The sequence below is a fragment of the Mesoplodon bidens genome (genome assembly GCF_964165515.1).
Source record: "Mesoplodon bidens genome assembly, chromosome: 3".
Taxonomy (NCBI): domain Eukaryota; kingdom Metazoa; phylum Chordata; class Mammalia; order Artiodactyla; family Ziphiidae; genus Mesoplodon; species Mesoplodon bidens.
Window position 1 is genome coordinate 174,390,350 of NC_138178.1, and position 26,633 is coordinate 174,416,982.

The following is a 26,633-nucleotide window of genomic DNA, read 5'->3' on the forward strand; positions in this document are numbered from 1 at the left end:
GGAGTCATCTTTCTTCAGCTGACTTCCAGCTGTTTAGCTCCACACTCAGTATCACTGGAGGAGAAACCTTAAGTAATCTATGAGTGACTTGTTAAAGACAATTTAAATGACCGCAAAGATGCCCAGTTCAATGGACCTTCCCCAAGTTCTGCATTGCTCAAAAAAAGGAAAAAGCTTCTACTAAGCTATCTACTATAAATCATTATTTTGAGATTTATTTTATATTGTTATGTTAATTAAAAATAATCCTCTGGGAATATAATGCACCACAGAAGATTTTAGGATCTATCTTCCCCTTGGCATTGAAGCTTGACTGGATGTATGGTTAATTCAAATTAGAAAACATCAGTGGAATCAACTCAGTGGAACCACTCCTAAAAGCTGGGGCTTTTCCCATAACGTACCGATGAGCTTGTCATAGTCAATGCCTTTTGCACTGCTTGTCTGTACTGTCCACGGGTCCACAAAATCCTCGCCTGCTTCTGTGGCATCCAGGCCACTGTCACTCCCAGGTGCCGGCTCCCTTGCAGGATAGTCAGCCTTGTAATCCTCCCCCGTGGCAGTTTTGTAGCTCACTTTCAAGGATAACAACATCTTCACTGCGGAATCAATTTCATCCTGTACAAAGGAAGCAAGGGTGAAGCCTGAACGTATTGACAGTGGCTAACGTTTGCTGAATGTTACTGCTGTGTGGTGGCGTTGTGCTAACTGCTTTCACACACATTACTTCCTTTAGCCTTACAACAACCCTACGAGGAAGGCGTCACTGTCACTGTCCTTTTCCAGTTGAAGAACGTGAGACTCAGAGAGGTGAAGGAGCTTGCCCATGGACACACAGCAAGTCATGGGCCTGAATGTATTTTATTTTATAATTAAAAAAAAATTTATTTTATTTACTTATTTTTGGCTGCGTTGGGTCTTTGTTGCTGTGCACGGGCTTTCTCTAGTTGTGGAGCACGGGCTTCTCATTGCGGTGGCTTCTCTTGTTGCGGAGCACGGGCTCTAGGCATGCGGGCTTCAGTAGTTGTGGCACACGGGCTCAGTAGTTGTGGTGCACGGGCTTAGTTGCTCCGCGGCATGTGGGATCTTCCCAGACCAGGGCTCGAACCCATGTCCCCTGCATTGGCAGGCGGATTCTTAACCACTGTGCCACCAGGGAAGCCCCTTTGTTTATCTGTTGGTCTAGTGCTACGGATTACTACCACAAACATTATAGGATACGTGTAGTGACACAATTTACACCGTTGTTTATGACAGAGTTAATGTGCTAAATGTTACTTAAACACCACCAATGCCAGCGAACATATGGGACAAGCTCCACTAATCAAACACACTGAGCTCTGCATTGGAACTTGTTTTTACAATCCACACAGGTTGAGATGAATATTTATGGAAACTTAAACAACGATGCCACCAAGGACAGCAACAGCAACTCAAGTAGACACTGTGAAAACAGATAAAGGCAAGGAAAAAATACAGACTTTCAGGTCATAAATTAAGGAGGGATTCACTGGGAAACAGTTATACTACAGCATTTTGGAGTCTTACCAAGCTGTCCAAAGTGTTTGCACATTTAGTGTTTTAAAATAAGCATAAGAAAAACAAATGTAAAATGGATCCTTGGGTAAGCTGGAAACCTATTAAAGACCTCCTCTCTTCCAGGAGCCCACACTAGCCACCCCTGGAAGCCTGGCATTTAAAAAAGCAAACCTAATTAAGCAGGTTAGTCATGCTATGCCCTAAAGCTCTGTTCCTATAATTGGCCTTGCTGGATTAGATCACAAAGAATAGACACAGTCCAATTTGCTTGCCAAGGGAAATACAAACAGTTCCATTTAGAGTTTATACATAATGTGCTATAAACCGGGCTTCCCAGGGGAGAAACATCACGGCACCAAACTCCATTCAGAGAGGGCTCCTCCGTCAGGTACGGCACCCGGGCCACAGAGGACTGTTACTGTAGGGTGATTTCGCAAGCACAGATTTGTGTTTCAAACTCCGAAACCATCTGGAATTCGTCGTTTAAACGAGTCAGAGTTGTGGCATCAATAGCCCCATGGATAGACCTCATGCAAGAGACAGGATGTTGGCCTACCTTAGACAGGCAAGCGTGTTTCCCTCACCTCATTACGGCAGTGCCTGGGCTGTGCCTGCAGCAGAATAAAGGCTTAGCAAGCATGATCTATCGAGTTATCTATGGGAGAATTACCTTGCTTTGAAGTGCCCTGAAGTCACTACCCTTTAATCACCAGCTGTGTGACATTCATACGCTATGTGGCCTAACTCAGCTTCCAACTAGGCGGCTGTTTGAAAGTCAAACATCTAACCAGGGTCCCAGTTCAAGGACCACCTGTTAACTGGAATGGGACCGAAACAGACAAGCAGGCTCGTCTTGTCCGTTTTCTTGTTCTCAGTCTAACATGGACCAGGACACTGAAACAGATTTTAAAAGCTGATGTTCTGGGGCTTCCCTGGTGGCGCAGTGGTTGAGAGTCTGCCTGCCGATGCAGGGGACACAGGTTCGTGCCCCGGTCCGGGAGGATCCCACGTGCCGCGGAGCGGCTGGGCCCGTGAGCCATGGCCGCTGAGCCTGCGTGTCCGGAGCCTGTGCTCCACAGCGGGAGAGGCCACAGCAGTGAGAGGCCCTCGTACCGCAAAAAAAAAAAAAAAAAAAAAAAAAGCTGATGTTCTGAAAAAAGCCAGACACGAAAGACTCTATATACACTACCTGATTAAATAAAGTTCCAACACAGGAGGAACTATATCCATGGTGGGGGAGGCAGGGTGGAGGCCTCTCTTGGGAGGGTAGAGGCAGGGCCTGAAGCAGCCCGAGGGTGGCTTCTGTGCCGTTTCTCCATCTGGAGGATGCTGGTTACACAGGTTTGGTCATTTTGTGAAAATTCAGCGAGCTGCCTGTTTGTGATCTCCACATTTTTCTGAACGAATGGTGTATTTCAGTTTAAAAAGTTTACTTAAACTAAAAGGAGAAGAAAAACGGCTCTGTTCTCTACCTTAACCCCTATGATCCAGTGTCATCTCTTGAATCCTGCTCAAACTGTCTCCCGTCAGAGCCCCCAGATTCTGACCTACGCGCCAGGGGAAGCTTTGTGAGTTACTGTTTCTGAAAGCAGTGGGTGTTACTCCCTTGGTACACGAAGCAGAAAGAACGTCGAGGACCATGACCTGGACAGACGGCAGAGAGAGTGGAGGGAGAGCCTGCGGCCCCCTCACTGGACCGGTGATCCCTGAGTGGCTCACTTCAAGTGAATTTCCAAAACATCAGGTGCTTCTAGTATAATACATTTCAGGGTCAGATACAAATTTACTCCATTTAACTCTGGTTTCATCATGTAACCTCTGATCTCTCTTGTTGCGTCAGCTGACTACGCATTAGTCAAAGACCACCCTCGAAAAAGTTATTCTGAACTGTGTTAACAATGTTCACTGCAGCTCTGTTTACAATAGCAGGACATGGAAGCAACCTAACTGTCCATCGACAGATGAATGGATAGAGAAGATGTGGCGCATACATACAACGGAATATTACTCAGCCATAAAAAGGAACGAAACTGAGTTATTTGTAGTGAGGTGGATGGACCCAGAGTCTGTCATACAGAGTGAAGTAAGTCAGAAAGAGAAAAACAAATACCGTATGCTAACGGACATGTACGGAATCTAAAAAAAAGGTACTGATGAACCTAGGGGCAGGAGAGGAATAAAGATGCAGATGTAGAGAATGGACTTGAGGACACGGGGAGGGGGAAGGGTAAGCTGGGACAAAGCGAGAGAGCGGCATGGACATATACACACTACCAAATGTAAAAAAGACAGCTAGTGGGAAGCAGCTGCTTAGCACAGGGAGATCAGCTCAGTGCTTTGTGACCACCTAGAGGGGTGGGATAGGGAGGGTGGGAGGGAGGGAGATGCAAGAGGGAGGAGATATGGGGACATATGTATACATATAACTGATTCACTTTGTTATACAGCAGAAACTAACACACCATTGTAAAGCAATTATACTCCAATGAAGATGTTAAAAAAACCACCACCATGTTAAGTATTGTTTGCTAAAATGCTGAACATAACTGGAGTCACTAAGAGTTACTAACTAAAAGCATTTATTAACATTATTCGAATTTAATGTTAAATGACAAAAAATATCACTGTCAGGTTCCTAAAATGGGTTTATAGAATAAATGGTCAACGTTTCGGTCCTTTATTTATTTTAGGTTTTCAGATTTTTTTTTTTTTTAAAACAACTTAGCCTCATCTATCGAGCCCTACCTGGTGTTGTAAACCCCTTTCTGTGAGTAATCAACTCCTTTTTTTGGGTATCACTGTTTCTTTCTTTTAAAATGTACTGGATTATTTAGGGTCCAAACAGTCAAAGTAAACTACTGGAGTGACTGTGAGACGGTTGACACCATCTGGTGAGAACCTAGGAAGAGATTTTTGCAAAGATGACAACAGGGGTTGGAAGTGACAGACGGGGAAGTCATGGACATGAAGAAGCTGGGTGACCGAGGGTGAAAGGACGTGCTAGGGTGATGGTTACAGACGCAGACCGAAGGGGTTACACTTCTAAAAGCCACTGCAGCAACAGCAAAGAGGTCTTTAAACAAGGCATAACCCACGAGGACCAAGGGAACAGGAAGAGGATGACAGCAACAAGATTCAGAAGCTGCAAAGCGGAGGGATGAGTGGTACCTGACTGAACACGGGAGAAGAACAAATGCTAAGACAACACGGGGAACCTGGGCAGAGACTGGACTTACACTGCTGTGGGATCCCTGAGGGGTCTGGGCATCGGCGGCCCTACATACTCAAAGAAGTGAGGGTGAAAGCGGGCTATAAAACTAGGAGCACTGGCTGAAAGTCTGTCTAAGAAGCAGTTATTGAGATCTCCCCCCTCGCCAGTACATCCCCCCCTCCCCCATCCAGAGGTTTAGCGTCTCGTCGAGGAGCGTAAAAAGTGTCCAGACTGGAGGCGCCTTGCCCAGCGGGGGCGGGGGCACGGAGAACGGGGGCTTCAGCGAGGGATCACACAGCCCAGTCCCCCTGCCCCACTCAGCTCACAATGCTGGCGGCCGGACCCGTACCCTCTGGACAGCAGATTGGAGGAGTCCTCTCTACAAGCCTCAAAGAAGAGCTCTAAAGACCCTGACACTGAAGCCTTCCCAAGGCAAGGGAGCAGTGTGGCTGCCGTCCAGGGAAGGGAAAGCCACACGACAAGCCCCTCGCAGCTCTGGGGGCTCCTCCTAAAGCGCCACTACACGGCTGAGCGTCACCAAACACCAGATGACGGCATCTAATACAAAAGGCAGAAGGAACAAAAACCTAACTTGCAAGAAACCGAGTTTATAAGGCGGGTAGAGAACACTGGAAAAACTATTACCAAGACCTCCGAGACAGAAGGACAGTGTAGCTATGAAATAAGAGCAGAGCCACGAGGAAAGGCGCGTTCAGAGATCAGACGAGCTCTTGGAGGTCAAAAACGATAGAATAAGTGAGAAACAACAGGAGGGTTAGAAGTTGACGAAACCTACCTAAAAGAAGAACAAAAAGAAAAATAAATGAGGAAAATAAGTCAAAAAACAAGAAATTCAGAGGGCCAGTCTTTGAATTAAAAAAATACACAAAGAAACAGAAAACAACAACAAAAAAAACCCCAGGATAAATCAAAGAAATAATATAATTTCTGAGGATTAAAGGTCATGAATTTCTAGTCTGAAAGGAACTAAAAGATCCTGCATGCTGCAACTAGATCCCACGTGCTGCGACTAAGACCTGGCAGGCGCAGCCAAATTAAAAAAGAAAAAGAAAAAGAAAAGCCAAGCAGGGGAGTTCCCAAGTGGCCTAGTGGTTAGGATTCTGGGCTTTCACTGCCGTGGCCCGGGTTCAGTCCCTGGTTGGGGAACTGAGATCCTGCTGGCTGCAAGGTGCAGCCAAAAAACCCCGAAATGAAACAAAGAAAAGCCAAACAAAAAGCAATTAAGACTATCAACTCTGGAGAAAACAAAAGTTGGGCAGGAAAGGAGAAGCACTCATGCTATACCCAGTGGGTCAGCGGTGTTTACATGGAGGCTGGGGGGATGGGAAGTGCTTACGAAAGTGCTAATTCCTTGTCGTCCACAGTGAAAGCCCCAAACCTGAGCATCTATCAGGAGCAATATAATGTGTGGTTTTGAGAGATGTAGGGGTTACACAGCAAAAGAACCAGCTAAAAGAATTGAAAATCGTTGTTTCTGGGAGCGGGAAACGGAGAGAGGCGGGGTGGACGGCTGCTGTGTTTCCCAGCGGCTTCCCTTTAGACTACACGCATCGATGCCGATGAAGGAGAAAATACATTTAAATTGAGAGCCAAAACACCTCAGGTGGTGAGGGAACGGAATCCTGGTAACAGGACCCTACAGACGTGGCTTGGACGTGTGTGTGTGTGTGTGTGTGTGCGCGCGCGCGTGTGCGTGTGTGTAGGACCCAACTAAATGACATACCTTCGCCGCGTTTCTGGCTTTGAGGGCCCTCACGAGCTCCCCTTGAGCAGCAATGTTCTTGAACAGCTCCAGCGGGGACCCACAGCCCTGCTCACCGTTGGGCACATCTGCCATTTTCCAGGACCTGCGTTCACAGCCGGCTAGGGTGTTGGCAGATTTGCTCAGTGGTCCAGACAAGACTGTGGGGGGAGGAGAGAGAGAGATTAACAAACCATCGCAGCTGTTTTTCCTTTACCGTAGCTAGTTCTTCTTTCCAGAAAGGTTGGAGATGAGTTATAACAAAGGGCATAGATAATATAACATTAATAAAAATATAAGCAGAAATTTGGAGCCATGAAACAGGGGAAAAGAGGAAGAACAAATGCTAATGATGAGGTCGAAAGGAATCGCTGCGATTTACAGACTTAGGGAAGGCAAAGAAAGACCCCTCCTAACCAAGGGCAAGTGTGCATCTGCTGAGGTGCCCCTGTGCCCCAGCCAGTGCCCAGGACACAGGAAGGACTCATGTCTGCTCAGGCAGCAAATACCAAAGTGCTTTAGTAACCCTAAGTTCACCACGGCTAGAAACATTTGGCAAATGGCTATTTACTCTTTATCTTAATTGCTTTCGGGATGAATTCCCAGGCCTTTGCAGTCATAACCAACATACTGCTGAACAAATGGCTTCCTTTGCTGGCCAGCTGTTCCGTTCTCAGACGAAGGGAAGCCTGGGTGGAGGCAGGGCCTTATCCCTTTTGGGTTCCAAGTGAGGTAAGAATCATATACAGCCTGTCCACTCCACATGCTGCCTTATTTAACCGCTAGCCTCTGAAGAAGGTGTCCCTGCACCTCCTATTAGGCATTATTTACTATTAACCTTAAAAGAGGTGGGGCACACAGGCTACCTGAGGCCGCCTTGGGGCCGAGGCTGGCCACAATCAGCCTCTTTTGGGATGGTCACTTCCCTTTTCTGAGTGTCAGCTTCCTCAGCTATAAAGCAGCACCATCAGGAACTTTGTCACCTACCTCAAGGTGTTATGAGAAGAAATGAGAAAAAACGACATGGAAGCATTTTACAAAATGTAAAGCAAGGCCCAAACCCATTACAAGTGTTATTTGTTAGGGTTCCAGAGCTTGGCTGAACTCCAGTTCCATCTGTAACTTGCTGTGACACCTTGAATGAGGAGGATGACAGGGACAATGAGGCGACACCACAGCAGCGAACCTCCAGCTCTTCAGTGTCTGGTATTTTTCTAAGCACCTCATCCATATTAATTCACTTACACCTACAGCAATCCTATGGGACAGATTTGTTATCTCTGTTTCGTAGATGAGCAAACTGAGAGGCTAAAACACTTGCCCAAGATAATGCAGTTAGTGAGTGGTCGAGATGAGATACAAACTCAAACAGTTTGACACCAGAACCTATGCTCTCAAACATTATCCTATGGGCTACTTAACTGTCATACGCCTCAGTTTCTCAACTGTAAAATGGGAATAACAATAACAACGCTAACTTGCAGGACTGGTCACGGAATAAGTGTGATAATGTGGGTAAGTAAATAGTCCAGCACAGCATCAGCCACAGAGGAGAGGTTTAATGAATGACTATTTTGTGTCTTTAATCATTAAAAAATTTTTTCTAGCAGCTCTATGAACAAAACACACAAATTTGAGGGGGTAATTTATTTTTATTCATCCATCTGTTAAATATCTGTTTAAAAAATATGTAAAATTTAAACCAATCTTTATATAAGTCAATGAAACCGTAATAATGAAACCAGGATGGGAGAGCAGCCAGTTTCTTTCCCCTCCTTGCTGAGAACTGCCTCAATTCCTGGAAAGGGAGGCCCATAAAAAAGAGAAGGAATGTGGAAGAACCTTCTGACTAGCGCTGGAGAGGAGAAACACTCAGGCCCATATCAAATACCAACCAAAGTGATGAACATTACTTCTAGCCACAAATGATCAAACATCACGCCCAGATGCTTTACACATGATCCCCAATTCTCCCAACTTTCAAAGCTGGGTGGTACCGTATCTGCTCTGCATTAGCGACCAGAGGCTGACGGCTCAGGGAAGTTAGAACCATCCTCTGAGCTTCCATGCCAGGGAAGCCGAACCAGGATCTGATGCTAAAGCCCCCCTCAACCATGTGCTCTCTCAAGTTCCAGCTGCTCCCCCTGCCCAGAATGTCTCACACCCTCCTCTGCCCGCTGTCTTACTAATTCAAACCTCCGCTCCTCTCTGCAGCCTTTCCTGACCCCTGCACCCACGGGGCCAAGTTGGTTGCTGTCCTTGGTGATCCCTGAGCACTCGTTAGTGAGGTTATTAGAGCACTCACACTGCATGTAGTTATTTATGAAAATCCATCACACAGAGAATGCAAGTACTGGGTTTTATTCTTTCATGTGCTTCTAGTACCCGGCACAGAGTAGCTTATCAACAGATGTTTACTGAATGAATGAATCTCACAAATCATCTAGTTTAATTTTCCCCTTCTGGTTTATATCCTCTTATAATACCTCTGCAGTATTCCAGTTTAAGGTAGATTTCTCCTACCTGGACTTGAGAAGTCCTGTTAGAACGTCCTGACACTGCACCGAGCCTTCCGAGCCTTGGGAAGAGCCAGGTTAATCCCGCGTACCCTGTCTGGTTTCCTCACCCATTGCGAACATCTGCCCACTATCCCGGTCACTCTTTTTGGAATTCCCTTCGGTTTACCCTTGTCCTTCCAAAAATGTGGTGTCCTGCACGGAAGGCAACAAGTGGGCTTTGAAGTCTGCGAGTAGGACCAAAATCAAGCACAGATTAAAATTACCCTTAAAAATTCCTAGGGAAAGTGCCAGGTAGAATGACTCGGTGAGCCCCAGACGGCTAATCTCCCCCTGCAACGGAGCAGGTAACTGCAGAGGACCAGCTAGATGAACTGAGCCTGCATTTAGGGTCCCTGTTGTAGGGAAAAACATGTATCTTTAACTATCAGAATCCCATTCAAGTAAGAAGAGGCACACGGGAATGAAACTTGACTGAGGAAAAAGCAGGCGAGGTCTCCCTGCGCTCAGGATCATGAGGTGTATACTCACTGTGTGGGAACCACCCACACTGTAATCTCGTGTGTGTGTGCATGATGCAACTTCCTGAATGAGTACGGTGCTTCGGCAGTGATCAGAGACAAAGAGAATAGAACTACCACGTTCCTCATTTCAGGCATCCATTCATTTAGCCCATTTATGGGCACATATTCTCCTTTTTTCCGCCTATCTAGTCAACATTCTCCTTTATTTCTCTGTTAACTAACTTCTAGAATTTAACTTAGCTTCAGAGGTTTTTAACCCAGAGTTCAGAACCTCTGAAATGACATCAACAGTCTGCCCGCACGTTTGCGGTTCTAAGCAGAGTATCCAGGTTTTACTGCTTTCTCAAAGGGGTCCGAGATGCCAAGAGACTAAGGACCACTGTCTTCAGTGTTTACTGTGTAAACTGCAAACAGGGCTTTGAATCTTTGTCAAGGAAAACTGCTTTATCTATTTCACAAATACTACAATCTAAAACAAAGAAATGAAGCTATAATCTGTGAAGTAATGTATCATCTCCTCTAGAAAAGGACTGGGAGTGAAAAGAGCAAAACTGCAGAGTCCACAGCAGGTCAGCACACAGCTAAGGAGGAAACTACAAGACTCTTCGAAATGAACTCTCCGTTCCTCTTTTTAAGGAACTTGAAACTGGTGCTCATTTTGAAAGGTTCCACTGTTCTCAAGGAACGTAACAGGCACCTGAAGAAACTGGGTACAGTTCTGGGATGAGGAATGGAAAGAGGAATTACAGGACTGTTTAACAGGACGGCAGGACAGCTCCTTGGGCCACAATGAAATCATCTCACAGATAAGATCAGAATACACTGATTCTGCAATTTGGGGGAAGGGTGGCATCATGCACTACAGCCGATTCTGGAGCAGCTGAGAGCAGGGGACCCAGAAGTTCCTGGATGCCTGGACTATTACCAGGAGGTGGGATACCATCTTCCACATCCTGACCCCTGAGTGTGGATGACAATGGCCTTGGACTGTCAAGTTTCCAGAGGACAAGAAAATGATTTCTTACCAGCTAGGAGTCCTTTAACGCTTCAAACCTTGGAACAGACTGAGGTCACTTTTTCTTTTTTAAACACTGAGAGGAAAGCTTACTTTCCCCTCCAAATAATAAAATAAACATTATCTTAAAAGGCAAAGAGGACATTAATTTATATGAAGCCAGGCATAAGCTACTTATGAGTATCACAATGAGATACTGGGGATGGATATCGACTATTTAAGGAGGCCTCATCAGTGAAAAATAGGATAGCCAACATCAAAGTGCTGAAAGTCAAGCCACGAATCCAAATAGGCAGCTACTTTTCTAGTATCTCCATTCCCTACAGAAGCTGTGAGTCACCTGAACTTTGGGACAATGAGATGAACTAAAATGCACAACAGGGGCTTCCCTGGTGGTGCAGTGGTTGAGGGTCCGCCTGCCGATGCAGGGGACACGGGTTCGTGCCCCGGTCTGGGAGGATCCCACGTGCCGCGGAGAGGCTGGGCCCGTGAGCCATGGCCGCTGAGCCTGCGTGTCCGGAGCCTGTGTTCCGCAACGGGAGAGGCCGCGGCGGTGGGAGCCCCGTGTACCGCAAAAAAAAAAAAAAAAAAAAAGCACAACACCCTGGTCCTAAGAGATACTGCTCCTCATCTCCTAAGCCAAGGTTTCCAGTACTTTGGGAAAAGGCTGGTAGAAATACTAATAAACTCTAAGCCTAGCAAAGATGGCAATACATACCAGGTTGCAGGAGATGCTGCAGAGGTGGCCACTGGGCACGCTGGGCAGTTGGGAAGCTGAGACTGCCCAGTGCAGCTCGAGCTCTTCTTTAATAGTCTTTCCCTTTTTCTTTCAGTTTCCTTTCTAGAAAAAACTATTCTTTTTTTTTTTTTTCTGTTTACCCCACCTTTTACTACTTGCATGTAGGAGCTTCTTGTAAATCACCCAATTTCTCAGAAACACTTGAGCCTCTCGACCAACCTCTTCGATGAGACTGTCCAATCAGGGGTGGGCGGAGGGGGGGATGCGGGTGGAGACCAGGCAAACTCTCTTGGGAAGCAAGCCATTAGCTGGTCATTGCATCAGCCACCCCGTATCCCAGGTTGGCCTCTATATAACCTCCCCACCCTCTTCCCGTTCCCTATTCTCAGCATCAGTATGAATAACTGTGTTTGTGTATAGTCTTGGGGCGGGGAGGCAGGGGGCTGGGGGGGAAGGCGGATGGTAAATTCCTTGCCGCTGCTGTTCACGGAGGTGGCGCAGGGCAGTGGAGAGATCATGAGTTCTGGGGTCAGACCCGGATTTCAATCCCAGTTTGGGCGTCTTCTTGTTACAAGACCTTGCGCAAGTCACATTCCCTCTCCACTTCATCCTGCGTTTCCTCATTTGTGAAATGGGCATAAAGAAGCCTCGTAACTTTATCGTGGAGGGGACTAAGTGCGATACTACCGGCAAAGCCCCTGTCACATGGCAGACACTCGTTAAAAGTGAGGGCCTCTCCCCTTGGCGAACGAGGAGAGGAGACGATGAAAGGTCGGTGCCGGTGTTAGTGGGCAGCAGGCCGGGTCGGCGGCGCTGGGAGGAAGGGGGCGAGGGGCGCCGTGGCAGCCTCCGCGCACCCCGTGGTGCCAGAACCCGGCGAGCAGCGAGCCGGGCTCTGAGGAGGATACTCCGGGCCTTGGCGTGCAGGCGGCTCCGGGAGGGCCAGGTCATCTGGCGCCGCCCCGGCCTCCCTCCCTCTTTCATCCCCTCACTTACCCGCCCAGCCGGGCCGTCAGCGCTGCCGGCTCAGCCACGGGTGGCCTCCTGGGCGTCCGTGGAAACGCCTTCCGGCCGGAACAACTTCCGGCCTGGCTGCGCCATCATTGGCTGTTCGCGCCGCGGGGTTGGCGGAGGCCGCCGCTGATTGGCTGGCGGCCCCGGCGCCGGTGGAACGCGACTGGGTTGCGGGGTACAGGCAGGACAGCCTCCGGGAGGACGGAGAGCTTCCGGTGCGTGTGGTGAGCGGAGGGCCGGGGGCGGGAGGGGACTGGGATCTGGCAGTGGCCCGAGTGCTCCACGCCCCTCCGCGCGGGCAGTTCACTGCCGCTCTCCTGTCCCGTGTCTCCGGTTACTTCCGAACGCGCAGTGCTCTGGACGATCCTCACCTCTCCCTCTTGACAGCCCGGCGAACTCCTTTGCTTTCTTCAAAACCCATCTCTGGTCGTATCTTGTTTGTTGCCTTCATCAGTCTGTGGCCCCCGGCGCAGGATCCGTGTTTTGTGCTTAATCTCTGTCCATAAGACCTAACATAAGGCTTGGCACAGAGTGGGTAATCAGGAAATATTTGTTGAATGAGAATGTCCTATTCCTTTTACTTTCTCTGTGACCGCCCCCCGCCCAGGTTGCATTGCACAAATATTTCTAGATGCTGGCGATCAAACAGTGAACAGAACACAAAAAGTCCTGCCCTGATGGAGCAGACATGCTGATGACTGCCAATGCCACTCCCCCCTTTTGTAGCCTTATTTCTCCAAAGACCTGAGTTTTTCTTCTGGCTGTTCTTCTTCTTGGTTTAATCGCTCCCTCTTTCCATGAAAAAGTTTCCTTTTCTTCCCCCTTTGCCTTAGAAACATAAAAGGCAGCAAACACTTTCCCGCTTAAGCTTATGTTGTTCCCAGTGGCTCACAGTCTTCTCCGTTTTTGCCTGTTTTCCTTGAATCATCCTTGCCTCCTTCTCTCTCACCCCATTTGATCAGTATTGTTGGTCCGGGGTCTTCAGTGTTTTTTTTATCACCTCTGCTCCCTCACCTGCAGAGCATTCACCTTCTGCCTTAGGCCTGCCTCGGCCTCCCAATGTGAAACTGCATCCCAGGTCCACTACCACGCCTCCTTTTCTTTTCTGTTTTACTTTTCTCGTTAGGATTTCTCACCTCCGGACATGCTCTGTTTCACTTGGTTCTGGTCTGTCTCTCCCCACTGGCATGTGAGCATGGCGAGCGCAAGGCATCGTCGACTGTCTCATTTGCCCTGGTGTTCCTGGTGCCTCGTGTGGGGCTTGGCTAGTAGCCCATGCTCCGTCAGTGTTTGTTGAATGACTGAATGAAATGCACATGAAGCAGATAGGGAGCCCTATGGTCCACCTGCCTGCATTCATTCAGTCCTTGCTGCCTTGCCTTGTAAGAAGTGGGGCTCATGGGCCCCAAGCCCACTACTCTCTGATCTTTTGCTGTAGACCTCATCTTTAGTTCTGGTCATTGGCGTCTCCTGTGATTCGGCAACTGTGGACAACTGGGTGGGTAGGAATCCATCCCAGCGGCTGCAGACAGGAGCCTTTGTGGTGGGAACCTGGTGGGTTTCCTTTGGCAGGATGGAATGCTGTGGTGGGCGGTCCTGTGCATAGGAATTGAGACAGATGAGGTGTCTGATCAGGATGCAGGACCAGACTAAGTAGTGAGAGAAAAGAAATGCCAAATCCTTCGCAGTGCACGCTTCCCTTAGTTTATAATTAGTCCATTATATTATATTAGTTCCATCTGAGATGGGCTGGCTTGTTGTGGAAGTTTTATTAGATAATGGTTCTGTGTGTGGAAGGTGTTACCTGCCTGGATTGGGCTACAGGTGGGGGTGGGATTTTTGGAGGAGGCAGGCAACAGACATTTTTTGAATGATGACGTAACTTGTTTGGTACCCTTTATGGGAAAGGCATGGAAGGGGTGGGATGGTTGATTCCAGGGGACATGAAACCCACTGCCCAGGGGAAGACGTGGGTGATAGACAGGCTGTCTGGAATGGCGTAACCGAGGACCCCCAGGGAGTCTTCAGGTCTCACCTGACCCCACGTGTGGGAAGAGGAGCTCAGGATGGTTTATTAAGGTAGGGGACGCAGGCTTTCTCGGAAGTTGCCTGTTGCCTAAGCTTTCAGTGCTGCTCCACCGCGCCCTCTGCTGTCCTGGATGTGTGCAGCATCGTTGTTTTCCTCTTGATTACTTGCTTCATGTTAACTGCACAGAATTGAATTCCAGGAGGAGGTACTTCTTTCTAGAAACTAGTTGGCTACAACTGACTGTGTATGATGGTTCAGAATTCCAGGAAGAGTTTTTTAGAAAGGGGAAATTGACTGTTGTGTGAGCCTGTGTGTTTGGAGTGAAACTGGCAGATTTGGATCACACCCTTGGAATGGGGTGGACCCATGCCTCAGGCACCTCTCCGCCTTGTGTTGCCCGCCTATCTCTCCGACTGGCTTGTAGTTGAGATGGGATATCTGGGGAAGAGCGTTCTAGGCAGAGAGAATAAAAGGAAGGACTGGAGCATAGGGGGAGGACAAAGGTGAGGGCGGCGTGCTTTTAGCACATGGTGGGTCCTGGTCATCTTTGCATTTCAATATTTTCAGAACTAACCTCACTCGCGTTGATGAGTGTATGCTCTTCTTGTTTGTTGCTCATAAACAGTGCTTCAGGCTCTCTGTACACCTATCTTTGCAAACACGTGCTAGTATTTGTGTAGAACAGAGTTCCAAAGTGGGTTGTGGCAGTAAAAGCTACGTGTGTTTAAATTTACAACAGATCCTGCCCGAATCGCCCTTCCAAAAAGCCTCTTTAAAACCATGAGTCCTTCTGTCCAGGCACCCTGTCTCCATTTAGTCAGGTCCTCTTTTATATCTTTCAGTACCTTTTTAGTTTTCTTTGTGTAGGTCTTACTATTTTGTTGTTGTTAAATTTTTTTTTTCTTTTGGCCGTGTTGCACAGCATGTGGGGAGATTCCCAACCAGGGATCGAACCCGCGCCCCCTGCAGTGGAAGCACGGAGTCTTAACCACTGGACCCCCAGGGAAGTCCCAAGGCCTCTTTTTTTTTTTTTTTTTTTTTTTGTGGTACGCGGGCCTCTCACTGTTGTGGCCTCTCCCGTTGCGGAGCACAGGCTCCGGACGCGCAGGCGCAGCGGCCATGGCTCACGGGCCCAGCCGCTCCGCGGCATGTGGGATCCTCCCAGACCGGGGCACGAACCCGTGTCCCCTGCATCGGCAGGCGGACTCTCAACCACTGCGCCACCAGGGAAGCCCCCAAAGCGTCATTTTTAATGTGTTTATTCTTATGGGTTTTTCAGTCTTGGATTTGTTCTGTGGCATGTTTGCTTTTGGCACGCGGTAGGAAACATTCTGCCATGCACATCTTCTGACACTTTGTTTGGCCTTAGGTAGTTTGCCCCTTGACGGACAAGGAGAAACTGTGTCTTCAATGGCTTCGCTGGTGGCTTATGATGACTCGGACTCAGAGGCTGAGACTGAGCCTGCGGGCAGTTTTAATCCTGTCGGCCAGATGAAAGACGCTTCTGATGCCGTCAGACCTCCTGGGCAGGATTTTACCTCGGAAGTCCTGGATGCGAAGGGCGGGGGAGCACTGCCCACAAAGCATGGTTCTTGTGAAGACGCAGCCAGCTGTCGTCTCCCTCTGGCTCGGCTCTGGAGCAGTGACTCAGGATCTTGCCCCAACCAGAGGCTGCAGTGGCCCAGGACAGAGCCTGACGTCACCTTCCCCACCAGCCAGCCTGCTCGTCCTTCCCTGTGGACCAGCCGTGTTCCAGCTGGCCACGTGCCCCTGGCAGCTGCCCGCTTGAAGCAGGTGAAACTCTCCTGGGGAACTTCTGGCTCCCCTGAGCCATCTTTCTGTGCCCGAACTGGATCTGAAACCCCAGGTAAAAATGGCAGCTCTCTTCAGAGGCAGTGGCGCGAGGACTGTGTTGTACCCTATACCCCGAAAAGACTAAGACAGTTGCAAGCATTAAGCACGGAAACAGGCAAGGGTAAAGACATGGAGCCCCAGGGTCCCTGTGCAGGGCGCGCCCCGGCCCCTCTCTGTGTGGCGCCCCAAGTGTCCGAGTTTATTCAGCCGTATTTGGACAGTCAGTATAAGGAAACCCAGATTCCCAGGAGGGTGCTCTTCCATCTGAGAGGCCACCGGGGCCCAGTCAACAATATCCAGTGGTGTCCAGTCTCTTCCACGAGCCACATGCTTCTCTCAGCTTCTATGGATAAAACCTTCAAGGTAAGACTTGAGTGAAATTGCTCTTTTCAGCTGCCCTTAGGAATAAACTGCTGAGCTGTGTTGTTCTTCAAAATGGTGAGGTCGGGCCTGGTTACAGGCTGAACGTTTCTTTTGGGGCATCTCTGGAGTCCTCTTTGTTGCCTTTGGGAGAGGGTTTTCAGTGGCCCACCCAGACGGCTGGTGCGTTCTGTCCCATCGCCGCCCCCCTCCCCAGAGGCGGCCTTGCCCAGGCCACCAGAGGATGCTAGCCCTGCCCTCTCCTGGGGGTGCCAGGGGCGCCCAGACACACTCACGCCCCCGGAGGATGAGGTCGCCGAGTGAGAGGGAGCAGAGGGGGAAGAAAGGCCCAGGCCAGGCCCCAGGACCTTGGGGACATCCACTGTGACCCCCACTGAGTGCTGAACGACGTTAGCTCTGTACCAGGTGCTGTGCCGGAGGCAGGGGGTGTAAAGGTCGCTGAGCTGACCCTGGCTTCCAGGCCGGCACAGTGGGCTAGGGGCCATGGACTGGCGGAGAGGCGCTCACAAGCCTGCGTCGGGGCCGTGAGGATGGGACCCCAGGGGCTTCCATGGGGGCTGAGGGCACCCGGGGCAGGGCAGCAGCTCAGCTGGAGAGGGCTTGGTGAAGGCTTCCCGGAGGGGAGTTTCACTTGGTGAAGGGGGTGGGCTGGCGCGGAAGGGCGTTCTTGGCTCTAAGCATGGGCGGCTATGAGGCGCCCATGATGGGGTGAGGGGCCCGAGGCTGGGGAAGAAGGCAGGGTCAGCGCGGGGAGGGCTTTGGATGCCCTGCCGGGGACTTCCGGTTTACGCAGAAACTCTTTTTTGGTTGTTATTTATTTATTTTAAAAGCTCCTGAGGTAAGGCAGACTTGTAGTAAGCAGTGCCCATGTGGACAGGTAGGTAGTGTGACAGGTGTGTCACACCTGCCTGGAACCGCCCCCCAGGCCCCTCGCCCCCCCCCCCCCCAGACTGTCCTCTGTCCCCCTCCTCACTTTCCTCGGCCCCTAGCAAAGCCTAGTACATAGTTGGTGCCAAATACACGTGAGCCAAGCAATAGCTTCCTGGAAAGAAAGTAGCTTTGGAGTTGCAGGGACGTGGCTTCGGATGCAGCTTTGCTGTGAGTGGCTGGCCAGCTGCCCAAGCCACCCCCTCTGAGTCTGGAGGCTCATCTGTGAAGGGCCTGGTTGTACCTGGGTCATGGGACTGTGTGATGAAAACGCTTCCAAAGCTCCTGGCGCAGAGGCAGGAGCCCCATAGGTGCTCAATAGATGTCGGCTTCCCCGCCTGTTTTCCTCATGGTTCTGGATCCTGCCTGCCCAGGACACTGTATTTGCACGTTTCATTTTGAGCTTTTTTTCCCAGGAGGCATTTTTGGAAGCTAAGAAAGGAAGCCCAAGTACAGTGAAGTCTTGGAAACGACCTCTGTCTATGAGTGTCATTTTAGGTGGCACATTTTGAGTCCTGGAATGACGTGTCTGTGTTCTTGTCTGAGAGGCTGACGGAGTTCTGTGGGGACAGTGTCGTGTCCTGTCTGCAGCCTGGAGCCCCAGGGTTTACATGCACATCTTTGTTGCTTTTTCCGCGAGTTCGGGGGCCCTGTGGTCAGCTCAGGAGGCTCCTGGCATCCCTGGTGTGCATTGTCTCATGCTTGGACCCATCCCCCAGTCCTGGGGCTTCTCGGCCCTCCCTCCCGAGAGCCTGCACCTGTCCCTTTGGTCAGGAGCCTGTCTGAGGGCTCCTGGTGGGCCGTGTCTGGCTGGCCCCTGGAGTTAGAATGATCTGGGTTCAAGGGCTGGCTCCATCCCCAACAGCTTCGTGATCTTGGGCAAGGCCCTTGACCTCTCTGAGCCTCTTTCCTCTAGATGAGACAAGCTTGAGACCTACGGCCTGGGGTTCTCAGGTGGGACACACGCCCAGGTGCTGTGTCTAAAGCCCCCAGTCTGACGCCGGGCCCGTGGTGTGGTGGAGTTCTGTGGAGAGTGGCATGGTTACAGGTGGGCCACCTGCAGGGCGTGGGCAGCCCCTTCCTAGGACCCCACGGGGTGGGGCCAGTCTGCCAGACATGGGCAGCCCAGGCTTTTTGTGTGTGTGTGTGTGTGTGTAGTGTGCGATGTGTGTGTATGTGTGTATAGTATGTGGCGTGATGTGTGTGTGCACGAACATGCAGGTATTTAAATTTTTTCCTCTTTTCTTCCTATCTTTTTTTAATTCTTGAATTTTATTTATTTTTTTATACAGCAGGTTCTTATTAGTCATCCATTTTATACACATCAGTGTATACGTATCAATCCCAATCTCCCAATTCATCACACCACCACCACCCCGCCGCTTTCCCTCCTTGGTGTCCATACGTTTATTCTCTGCATCTGTGTCTCCATTTCTGCCCTGCAGGCCGGTTCATCTGTACCATTTTTCTAGGCTCCACATATATGCGTTAATATACGACATTTGTTGAGGAGGCGGCAAGCTTGCTGGGGGCCTCAGAGGACAGGCCGGGTCGCTGTAGGCAGAGCTGGGTGGAGGGATGTGTCCGCTGCCCACCCGCCCTCGGGGCTGGGTCTCCCGGTGGGGAAGGGCAGGCCTGGAGCCCTGTGGGGACCGGTCTGCACCCGGCCTCAGTGAGGCGCTCTGCGGGCCCTGCTCCGGTCACTTTTGCCCAGGAAGTTTAGATTTCCTTAGCAGGGGCGTCCCATGACAGTTTTGGAACAGAGAGCGTCTGAGTGACGCCGCTGACTCGGGGCCTGGTGTTTGTTCGGCCGTGTAGCGGGTGTTCGCGTAGAGGTGAGCGTGCGGGCTGTGTGCTGGGGAGGCGGGGAGGCGACCCGGGAGCAGCCAACCCGCTGTGACAGCGCATGACCAGAAGAGGGCGCAGTTGGTCCACCTTGGGACGGCTGCTCAGGCAGAGGGACTATCTGTTACAGGAAAGCAATCCGTGCTTGGGGCAATTTCCTGAGGCCTCCCCTGGCCGTGGGGCTGCCGTGGCCGTGGGGCCTGGCACGGCTGCGTCGCCCATCTGTCCCCCCGAGGACGGTGGTGTGTGCTTCAGGCAATGACGTGGGCACTGGCTCCTTGCTTGGCCTGGCACCCTCCAGGGAGCCCTGCGCCCCCGGTGCTGTCCGTCTCTCATGGTGGGGCTGCGGAGTGGCGTTGGGGGTGGCCCCAGGGGCAGAGTGTGGCTGCCGTCATGGCTGCTGCGGTCCGCATCTCCTGACCATCTTCTTACTGTGGGTGTCTCGAAAATCAGGGCGTTTACAAGCCATAGATGCAAATAGTCTGGCCAGGGTCCCCTCTGCTTTATGATGTTTGACAGTTTTCAGTGACAGAATTATCTGGCAAATCGACGTTAAGCAACTTTTCAGCGTGAAGACCTTGAGGCAGGGCTGGAGGAGCCAGGATGGGAAGGCGGATGGAGAGCAGCTGGGGGCCGGGGGCTGGGGGCCGGGGGCTGGGGGCCGGGGGCTGGGGGCCGGGGGCTGGGGGCCGGGGGCTGGGGGCCGGGGAGGGAAGTCCCGGCTGGGGCCTTGGAAGTGCTGGGCCCTCAGGGTTGTGTGTGTGCCGGTGGGCAGCTGGCAGCCCTGGGCAGGATGGTGTGCTTTTCCCTCCCTGGTGTCGGAAGGTGGACCGCGTGGGTGTCCTTGTGGTCTGGTGGGAGCTGGAGGGGTGCTTGGGAGGCATTGTGTGGATGCTTCGTCTGGGGTGGGGACAGGATCGTGGGCACAGGCAGGAGTCCTGGCTTGCTGCAGCCCAGTCCTGGGTGGAGAGCAGATGCTGGGTGAGTCGGGAATGAGCTAGAAGAGGTGGGTGCGACAGGGCACGCCCCTCCCCCCCACCCCGCCACTCTGTGCTCCCTTTGGAGGGTACCTTCCCTTTGTCTTTCGGTTAAAGTCTACCAGAGTGCCTTCTTGCCCCCTGCCCTTGGTCAGGAAGGAGGGGAGAGCTTGGGTGCTGGGGTCACAGGACTTCAATTTGAATCCTCCCTCTGCTGCTGACTGGCTGTGTGATATCAGGCAAGTTACTTCACTTCTCTGAGCCTCAACCTGTGTTATGTAAAGTAGAGGTAGTTATGTATAGCTTGCTAGGTTTTCATGAAAAATAAATGATATTAGTTATGAATTACCTGGTGAGGCTCCTGGCACATAGGAGGCACTTACTGCTTGCTCCCTCTCTTGCTGTCCCTGGGAATTTTCACCCTTCCTTAACCACGGGGTGGTATCTCTTTCTACCTGCATTGCCATGTAACTGTGTCTGCTTGTAGATTTTAAACTTCTTGAGCATGGGAACTGTACCAAATCCACTTTTATATTCCCCATAGCACCTGGCACAAAGTTTTGTACATGTTAATTGATCAATAAAGATAAAAAAATTATTTTGGATTTTACTTCCAGCCTTTGGGAAAGGATCGTCTTTGAAGTGCATAAATGCTCTTTGCCACTAGGGGGCACAGTAAGACAGTATAAGCTGCTCACCCAAGCTTCTAGAACGTGGAAGAATCCTTGATTCAAGGTAACACTGAAATACGACTTCTTTTCTGATCAGGAGAAAAACAGCACAATCCATCTGATTAATCTAAAGAACGTGGAGTGCCAGTCCCTTCATTTCCTTAAAATGCACCTTTGGAACTCATAAATTTCAATTGGGCACATTACAGCAGAAAGATACTTATTTTAATATGTTCTAAATGTTCTGTGAGCGGTAAATTATGGTTATATTAGTTTTGAAAAATTTACAGCTAGAGAAATTAAGTAAAACAAAACAATGACTCATAATTCCTGATCGATGCTCTGTTTTCTTTCCTGCCCGTCCCTCCCTGGCCCTGTGGGCACTGTGCATCTGTTCCCGTAGTTGTAACCCCAGCACGAATACCCTCCTGTACACTCTTGTCATTTCCCCGTGTCTTAACTTGGCTTAACATGCTTGAATACCCGTACCACGTAAAGGTAGAATTCAGACTTTGAGGCCCTTTTCTAAAATTTTTTTTTTTTTTTTTGCGGTACACGGGCCTCTCACTGCTGTGGCCTCTCCCGTTGCGGAGCACAGGCTCTGGACGCGCAGGCTCAGCGGCCATGGCTCACGGGCCCAGCCGCTCCGCGGCATGTGGGATCTTCCCGGACCGGGGCATGAACACGCGTCCCCTGTATCGGCAGGCGGACTCTCAACCACTGCGCCACCAGGGAAGCCCTGAGGCCCTTTTTGAAGGAAAAAGCACAAACGGAACGTATCCTGCTTTGGCCAAACACGGGCAGCCCTGATTGTCAGCCCCGTGTGCACAGCCCTCTGCCAGGCACCGAGAAGACTCCCAGAGGCATACGGCATGTTTCTTGCTGCCAGGGACTGACTTTGAAAATGCAGAAAACTCGAAGAATGAAGGAGAAAACAGAAATCACTGACAATCCTCACCCCGAGCCGGCAGCTCATTAACACAGGGAGCTCCCCTGGTCGGGACCAACGCATCCCTCTGCGTTTCCGGAATCGGTCTAGCGCTGCAGAGCGTGTGTGGTTTTGATTGTGCGCTTCCCCACCCGCATCTTTTGTACTGTTTGTAAGGGGCATTTTTCTACCTCATTAAAAAGTTTCCCGAATCATATTTTTCTCACTCTCTCCGATTCCAAACTTTGCTTCGTCGTTTCCATGTTGTGTCCTATTGTTTCCCGCTTTTGTGTTTCAAATAGTCAGTACTGCAGTGAACATGGCTATACATAAATGTCTTTTTGCTGCTTTAATGCAGTTAAGGAGGGCTTTGATTTGAACCCAAGCTTTAGCTAAAGCCTTTGTGTGTGGTGAGTAGAACCTGATTAGATTGGCCAACCTCCATCAGTGCCGTTGTTATTTGAGACTCCTGGGTTGCCATTTCATATCTGCTGCTTGGTAGCTTTGTGACTTTGGGAAAATCACCTAGCCTCTCTGATCCCACATTTTTCTTACTGGTAAAATGGGGATAATGGCTACCTGTTAGGGTTGTTGCTGTAGAAAAGAAATGAGAAGGTGCAGCCCGGTGCCTAGCAGTGGGAGGGGCTGAAGAAACAGGTTCCCGACTCCCCTGCATCTGGATCTCTTAATTAAAAACAACTGGATGAAAGACAAGTCACCCAGAATCCTCCGACTTCATGTAACTCTTGTTCTTGTGAATCTTTTCATAATCTGTCTATAGCTATATATTTTTCAAGAGTTTCAATGTTACTGTTCCTGAGATGGATACTTTTAAAATTTAGAAAGTTTTTGAGATTGTCTGTACCACGCCATTTACCTGCTCCATTTTCATGCACCGTGCACTTGGAAGTTTATATTGGAGGGCTGGGTCCATGTCTCCAAACTGATCGCGTTCAAGTGTGATGGAAGAGAATGGACCCAGCAACATTTGCCAGTTTGCAGAGTGTTTTTGTGTCTGGGCCTCTGGCAGTGCTGGGGGCAGTGATTTCACACCTGAAGAGACCCAGGAGAGTGAGTGCCCGGTAAGGCAGGTGTGCCGCCAGGTGGACCTCGGGTCCCCTTCTTATGTACGTTGTCCTGGAGGCTGTGACTTCTGCCTGTGATACAGATGAGAGGATGGGGAGAGCCAACCATCCCGGAGCGCCCACCACCTGCTAGGCACACCCCTAAAACACCCCATCTCGTCTTCATAACAGGCGTACAAGGCAAGCACTGTTATTATTCCCATTTTACAGGTGAGGAAGTCGAGGCACAGAGGGTTAAGGGATTTGTCCACGGTGACACAGCTGGTAAACGATAGAGGCAACTGGCTGTCAGGCTCCAGAGCCTGAGCAACAAAAGCTAGAAGACCCATTCTGCTCCTCCGCCTCTGAGAATAAAGGATGGAAAAGCATATCCCCCCGCCTGGGTGGTGCCCAAGCACTGCCCAGCTTCAAAGCCTTGTGGCTCTTGTAAGGGGCATCAGGAGATGAGGTGATTTCCGTGGTGGTTTGGATTTGCATTTTTATGTATTACAGGATCCCGCTGATTTCTCATTGTTAGCGTATCAGATTATGTTAGGGTATCTTAGATGGGCTTTGTAGAAAGTAATATATCTCAGATTCAAAGACAAGGAATTTATGGATTCAAGTGCCAGAGTGAGGGTTTATTTCAGTTTTGAAAGAATTATTCTTGACGGATTTTACAAAATGAGATTGAGAAAGGCTGTGGCGTGTACCGTGAGGAGTCGTGGAGCATTATGCAGATGATTGGCAATTTATTCCAAGCACGAGGCGAATCTATTGGAAATGAGAGCCGCACAGCTGGGGAGGAGGGTTGGGTTGTGGTCGTGGGCGTTTGGTATTTGGGGAGTGAATGATTAACAGTGCATCGGGGGTAATTAGGTGAAGGCGAGGAGAGGACGGGTGGTGTGTGGGCACGCGCGCGCGCGTGTGTGTGTGCGCGTGCATGTGTGTGTACGCAGAGATCATCTGGTTCCATCTGCATTTGACAGAAGCCCAGAGAGGGGAAGACACTTGCCCGAGGGCACACAGGGAGGTCAGGTGTAGGAAGTGTTCGGCTGCTTCCCTCTCTGCACCCTGTGTTTGCTTCTCTCCGTTCCCATCCTTTAAGGGTTTTCCTTCCAGGGAAAGTTCACGATCATCTGAATTGTAACAGACCGGGGAGTGAGGGCTTTAGGCTGGTCGACAGCAGGGCTGCCGAGCCTCCGGGAGGAGCTGTGAGATCCTGGGTTGGAACCTTCTCCTCGTGGGAAGTGAAGTTTTGACACTCCTCTCCCCCATATGAAAGCTGCGACGTTTCTGAGGCCAACAAATGAGATATTTCCCACTTCTCCCTTGCTTGCCAGAAGGGCCCTGTAAGCTTGTGACTTACAGGAAAAACCCTGGGTTGAAAGAGGGATAAGAGAGGAAAGTGTGGCAGAACCCAAGCTGTGTTTTCTTTCTGTCTTTTGAAAACTTCATTCGGTTTAACTTAAACAGTTCAGTGTCCCCAGTGCCAGATGTCCCCAGGTCAGTGTCCCCAGTGCCAGATGATGGGGAGAAAACAGTGCCGTGTGGAGGTGCAGACTCTGTTCTCCGGGAACCGGCCTCATCCAGTCTCATCCTGTGTCATTAAGGGAAGAATAGAGCAATTTGGGAAAATGCTTTTAATGTAATTGAAAAATGCAGATTGCAAAATTGGCACACTTAGGAGTTGAGACAGTCTAGTAAATTATTTCTTGGTGCTTTTAAAACTTGGACACAGAAGACTCTTAAAGGCCCCTATCTAGTGCCCAGTGATGGCTTTGTCCTTCTCCTTTTTTTTTTTTTTTAAAAAAAAAGGCAGAAAATTAAAGATGTAACCATAGACCCTCCACTCAAACATATGGACTATGAACATTTTGCAAGGAACGTTTCCTTCCAGTCTTTTTTCCCATGTGCATCAACTGATTTTAATCATACCCTAGGTACTTTATTTTTGTAACCAGCATTAAAAAATTTCATGGTGGTCATTTCCTCGCCCAACTGCTAGTATTTTTATCCCTTAAAAGAAGGAGTGGGTAAGTCTCTCCAACTTCTTAGCCTTTTCTCCCAGCTTCTGCTGTTTGTAGTCTGGCGTCTCTCCCAGATGGACACGGCTCTAGCAAAGACCCCATGAACTGGGGAAGTGGAGCAGGATGCAGGGGCCAGAGTTCTTGAGTGAGGCCGCGGTGTCAGCCCAGCGTCCCTGGAAGCCTGCCATCACATAGCTTCCCTTTGGCAAGCTTCCTGAAGTTTCTTTACTCGACAAGAAAAAAGAGAGCATGCTTCAGCCCCCCTCACAAGATACTGTGACCCAACATGAAACGGAGGAGGGGCAGGAGGGCTTTGGAAACCTAGCACCGGGGAGGCTGTGGCTCTGCTTTGCCAGCGGTCTTGGGGCCGGTCCAGGGCTGTCTTTCCTCACGAGGAGTGAGGTGTGGGGTCCTCAGCCCCTCCCAGGGAAGGGGGGCCACGGGGAGATGGGCGACACCCCCCCACCCCGTCTATTGCCGGTCAAGGGCGTTGACTCTGGGACTCTGATTAGTTAGATGATCTGCGTGTCCCTGGATTGAGCTTCTAATTTTTCTTATCTAGTTTTCTATTGCTTTGCCTTTCTGTTTTATTTTTCTGGGGAATTTCCTCCTTTATCTTTCAATCCTTTTTTTCCTGGGATTTTGTTATTTCCGATGTCCTATGCTTAAACTTTTCTACTGAAGTATAACATATATTCAGAAAAGTATTCAGTTCTATCATATTTTTACATTCCAAGAGCTGTTTCTTATTTTCTGAATGTTCCTTTTAAAAGATATTTATAGTGTATTATTTTTTTATTGCATATTTACAAGGTCTTTTCTTAGCTCTCTGAGTTCTTTGAAAGTTTTCCCTTGTTTTCTGAAATGTTTCTGTCTCATTTCAGCTCCTTTTGTCTTTTTGTTTTGGTGTCTGTGTTTCACGTTAGAGATTTTCTGCTGCTCATTCTATTTCAGGAGGGAGACCCGAAAAAGCTGATGTGGCCATAGGCTCTGTGTGTGCATGCGTGTGTGTGTGTGTGCATGTGTGTGTGTGTGTGGCTTGTCCACAGTGGCGTTGTTACAGAGTGATGAGGTGAGCTGGACCCCCAAATGTGAACAACTCTGATTATTTTCTCTCAGCCTAGTCAGTTTCCCAGAGAGGGACCTTCCACTCCCTGGGGTGTGCTCAGCCCCGCTGCCTGCATTCTGGCATCTGACTGGGAAAGAGGGCTGGGCTCTTTGTTTCGTATGCAAACTTCGCTCTCCGTGCTGTCCTCCAGCTGTTTTTTTCACTCACGTGTGGTGCACATCTTTCCCTCTCAGTGCCCAGATCTACTTCATTCTTCCTTTTTTTTCTTTTAATTGGGGTATAGTTGCTTTACAATGTTGTGTTAGTTTCTGCTGTACAGTGAAGTGAATCAGCTATATGTATACAGATATCCCCTCCCTCTTGGACCTCCTCCCTCCCCCCAATCCCACCCATCTAGGTCCCCGCAGAGCACCGAGCTGAGCTCCCTGCGCCCTACAGCAGGTTCCCACTAGCTGTCTGTTTTACACATGGTAGCATATACATGTCATTCCCAATCTCCCGATTCTGTTTATGGCACACAGCATCATTTACAAATGTG

The 26,633-nt window shown here is 49.9% G+C and overlaps 2 protein-coding genes across 9 annotated transcripts in view; one reads left to right on the plus strand and one right to left on the minus strand.

Moving 5' to 3' along the window:
* WARS1 (tryptophanyl-tRNA synthetase 1) overlaps positions 1–12,393 on the minus strand; it is a 32,371-nt gene extending 19,978 nt beyond the window's left edge. Inside the window, exons 1-3 of one of the 2 annotated variants that reach the window (XM_081228173.1) lie at positions 12,303–12,393; positions 6,495–6,673; positions 405–618 (exon numbers count right to left, since the gene is read on the minus strand). In XM_081228173.1, the coding sequence (XP_081084299.1) occupies positions 405–618; positions 6,495–6,608 (328 nt within the window). In that variant the 5' untranslated portion in view covers positions 6,609–6,673; positions 12,303–12,393. Of the gene's footprint in view, positions 1–404; positions 619–6,494; positions 6,674–11,285; positions 11,457–12,302 lie in introns of those variants that run through there. The other variant, XM_081228172.1, reaches the window with a different exon arrangement.
* The window catches only part of WDR25 (WD repeat domain 25), a 146,161-nt gene continuing 131,153 nt past the window's right edge, over positions 11,626–26,633 (plus strand). The window contains exons 1-2 of one of the 7 annotated variants that reach the window (XM_081228160.1): positions 11,626–12,077; positions 15,723–16,566. In XM_081228160.1, coding sequence (XP_081084286.1) covers positions 11,938–12,077; positions 15,723–16,566 — 984 coding nt within the window. In that variant the 5' untranslated portion in view covers positions 11,626–11,937. Of the gene's footprint in view, positions 12,078–12,311; positions 12,852–13,896; positions 14,400–15,718; positions 16,567–26,633 lie in introns of those variants that run through there. The other 6 variants (XM_081228161.1, XM_081228166.1, XM_081228162.1 and 3 more) reach the window with 6 other exon arrangements.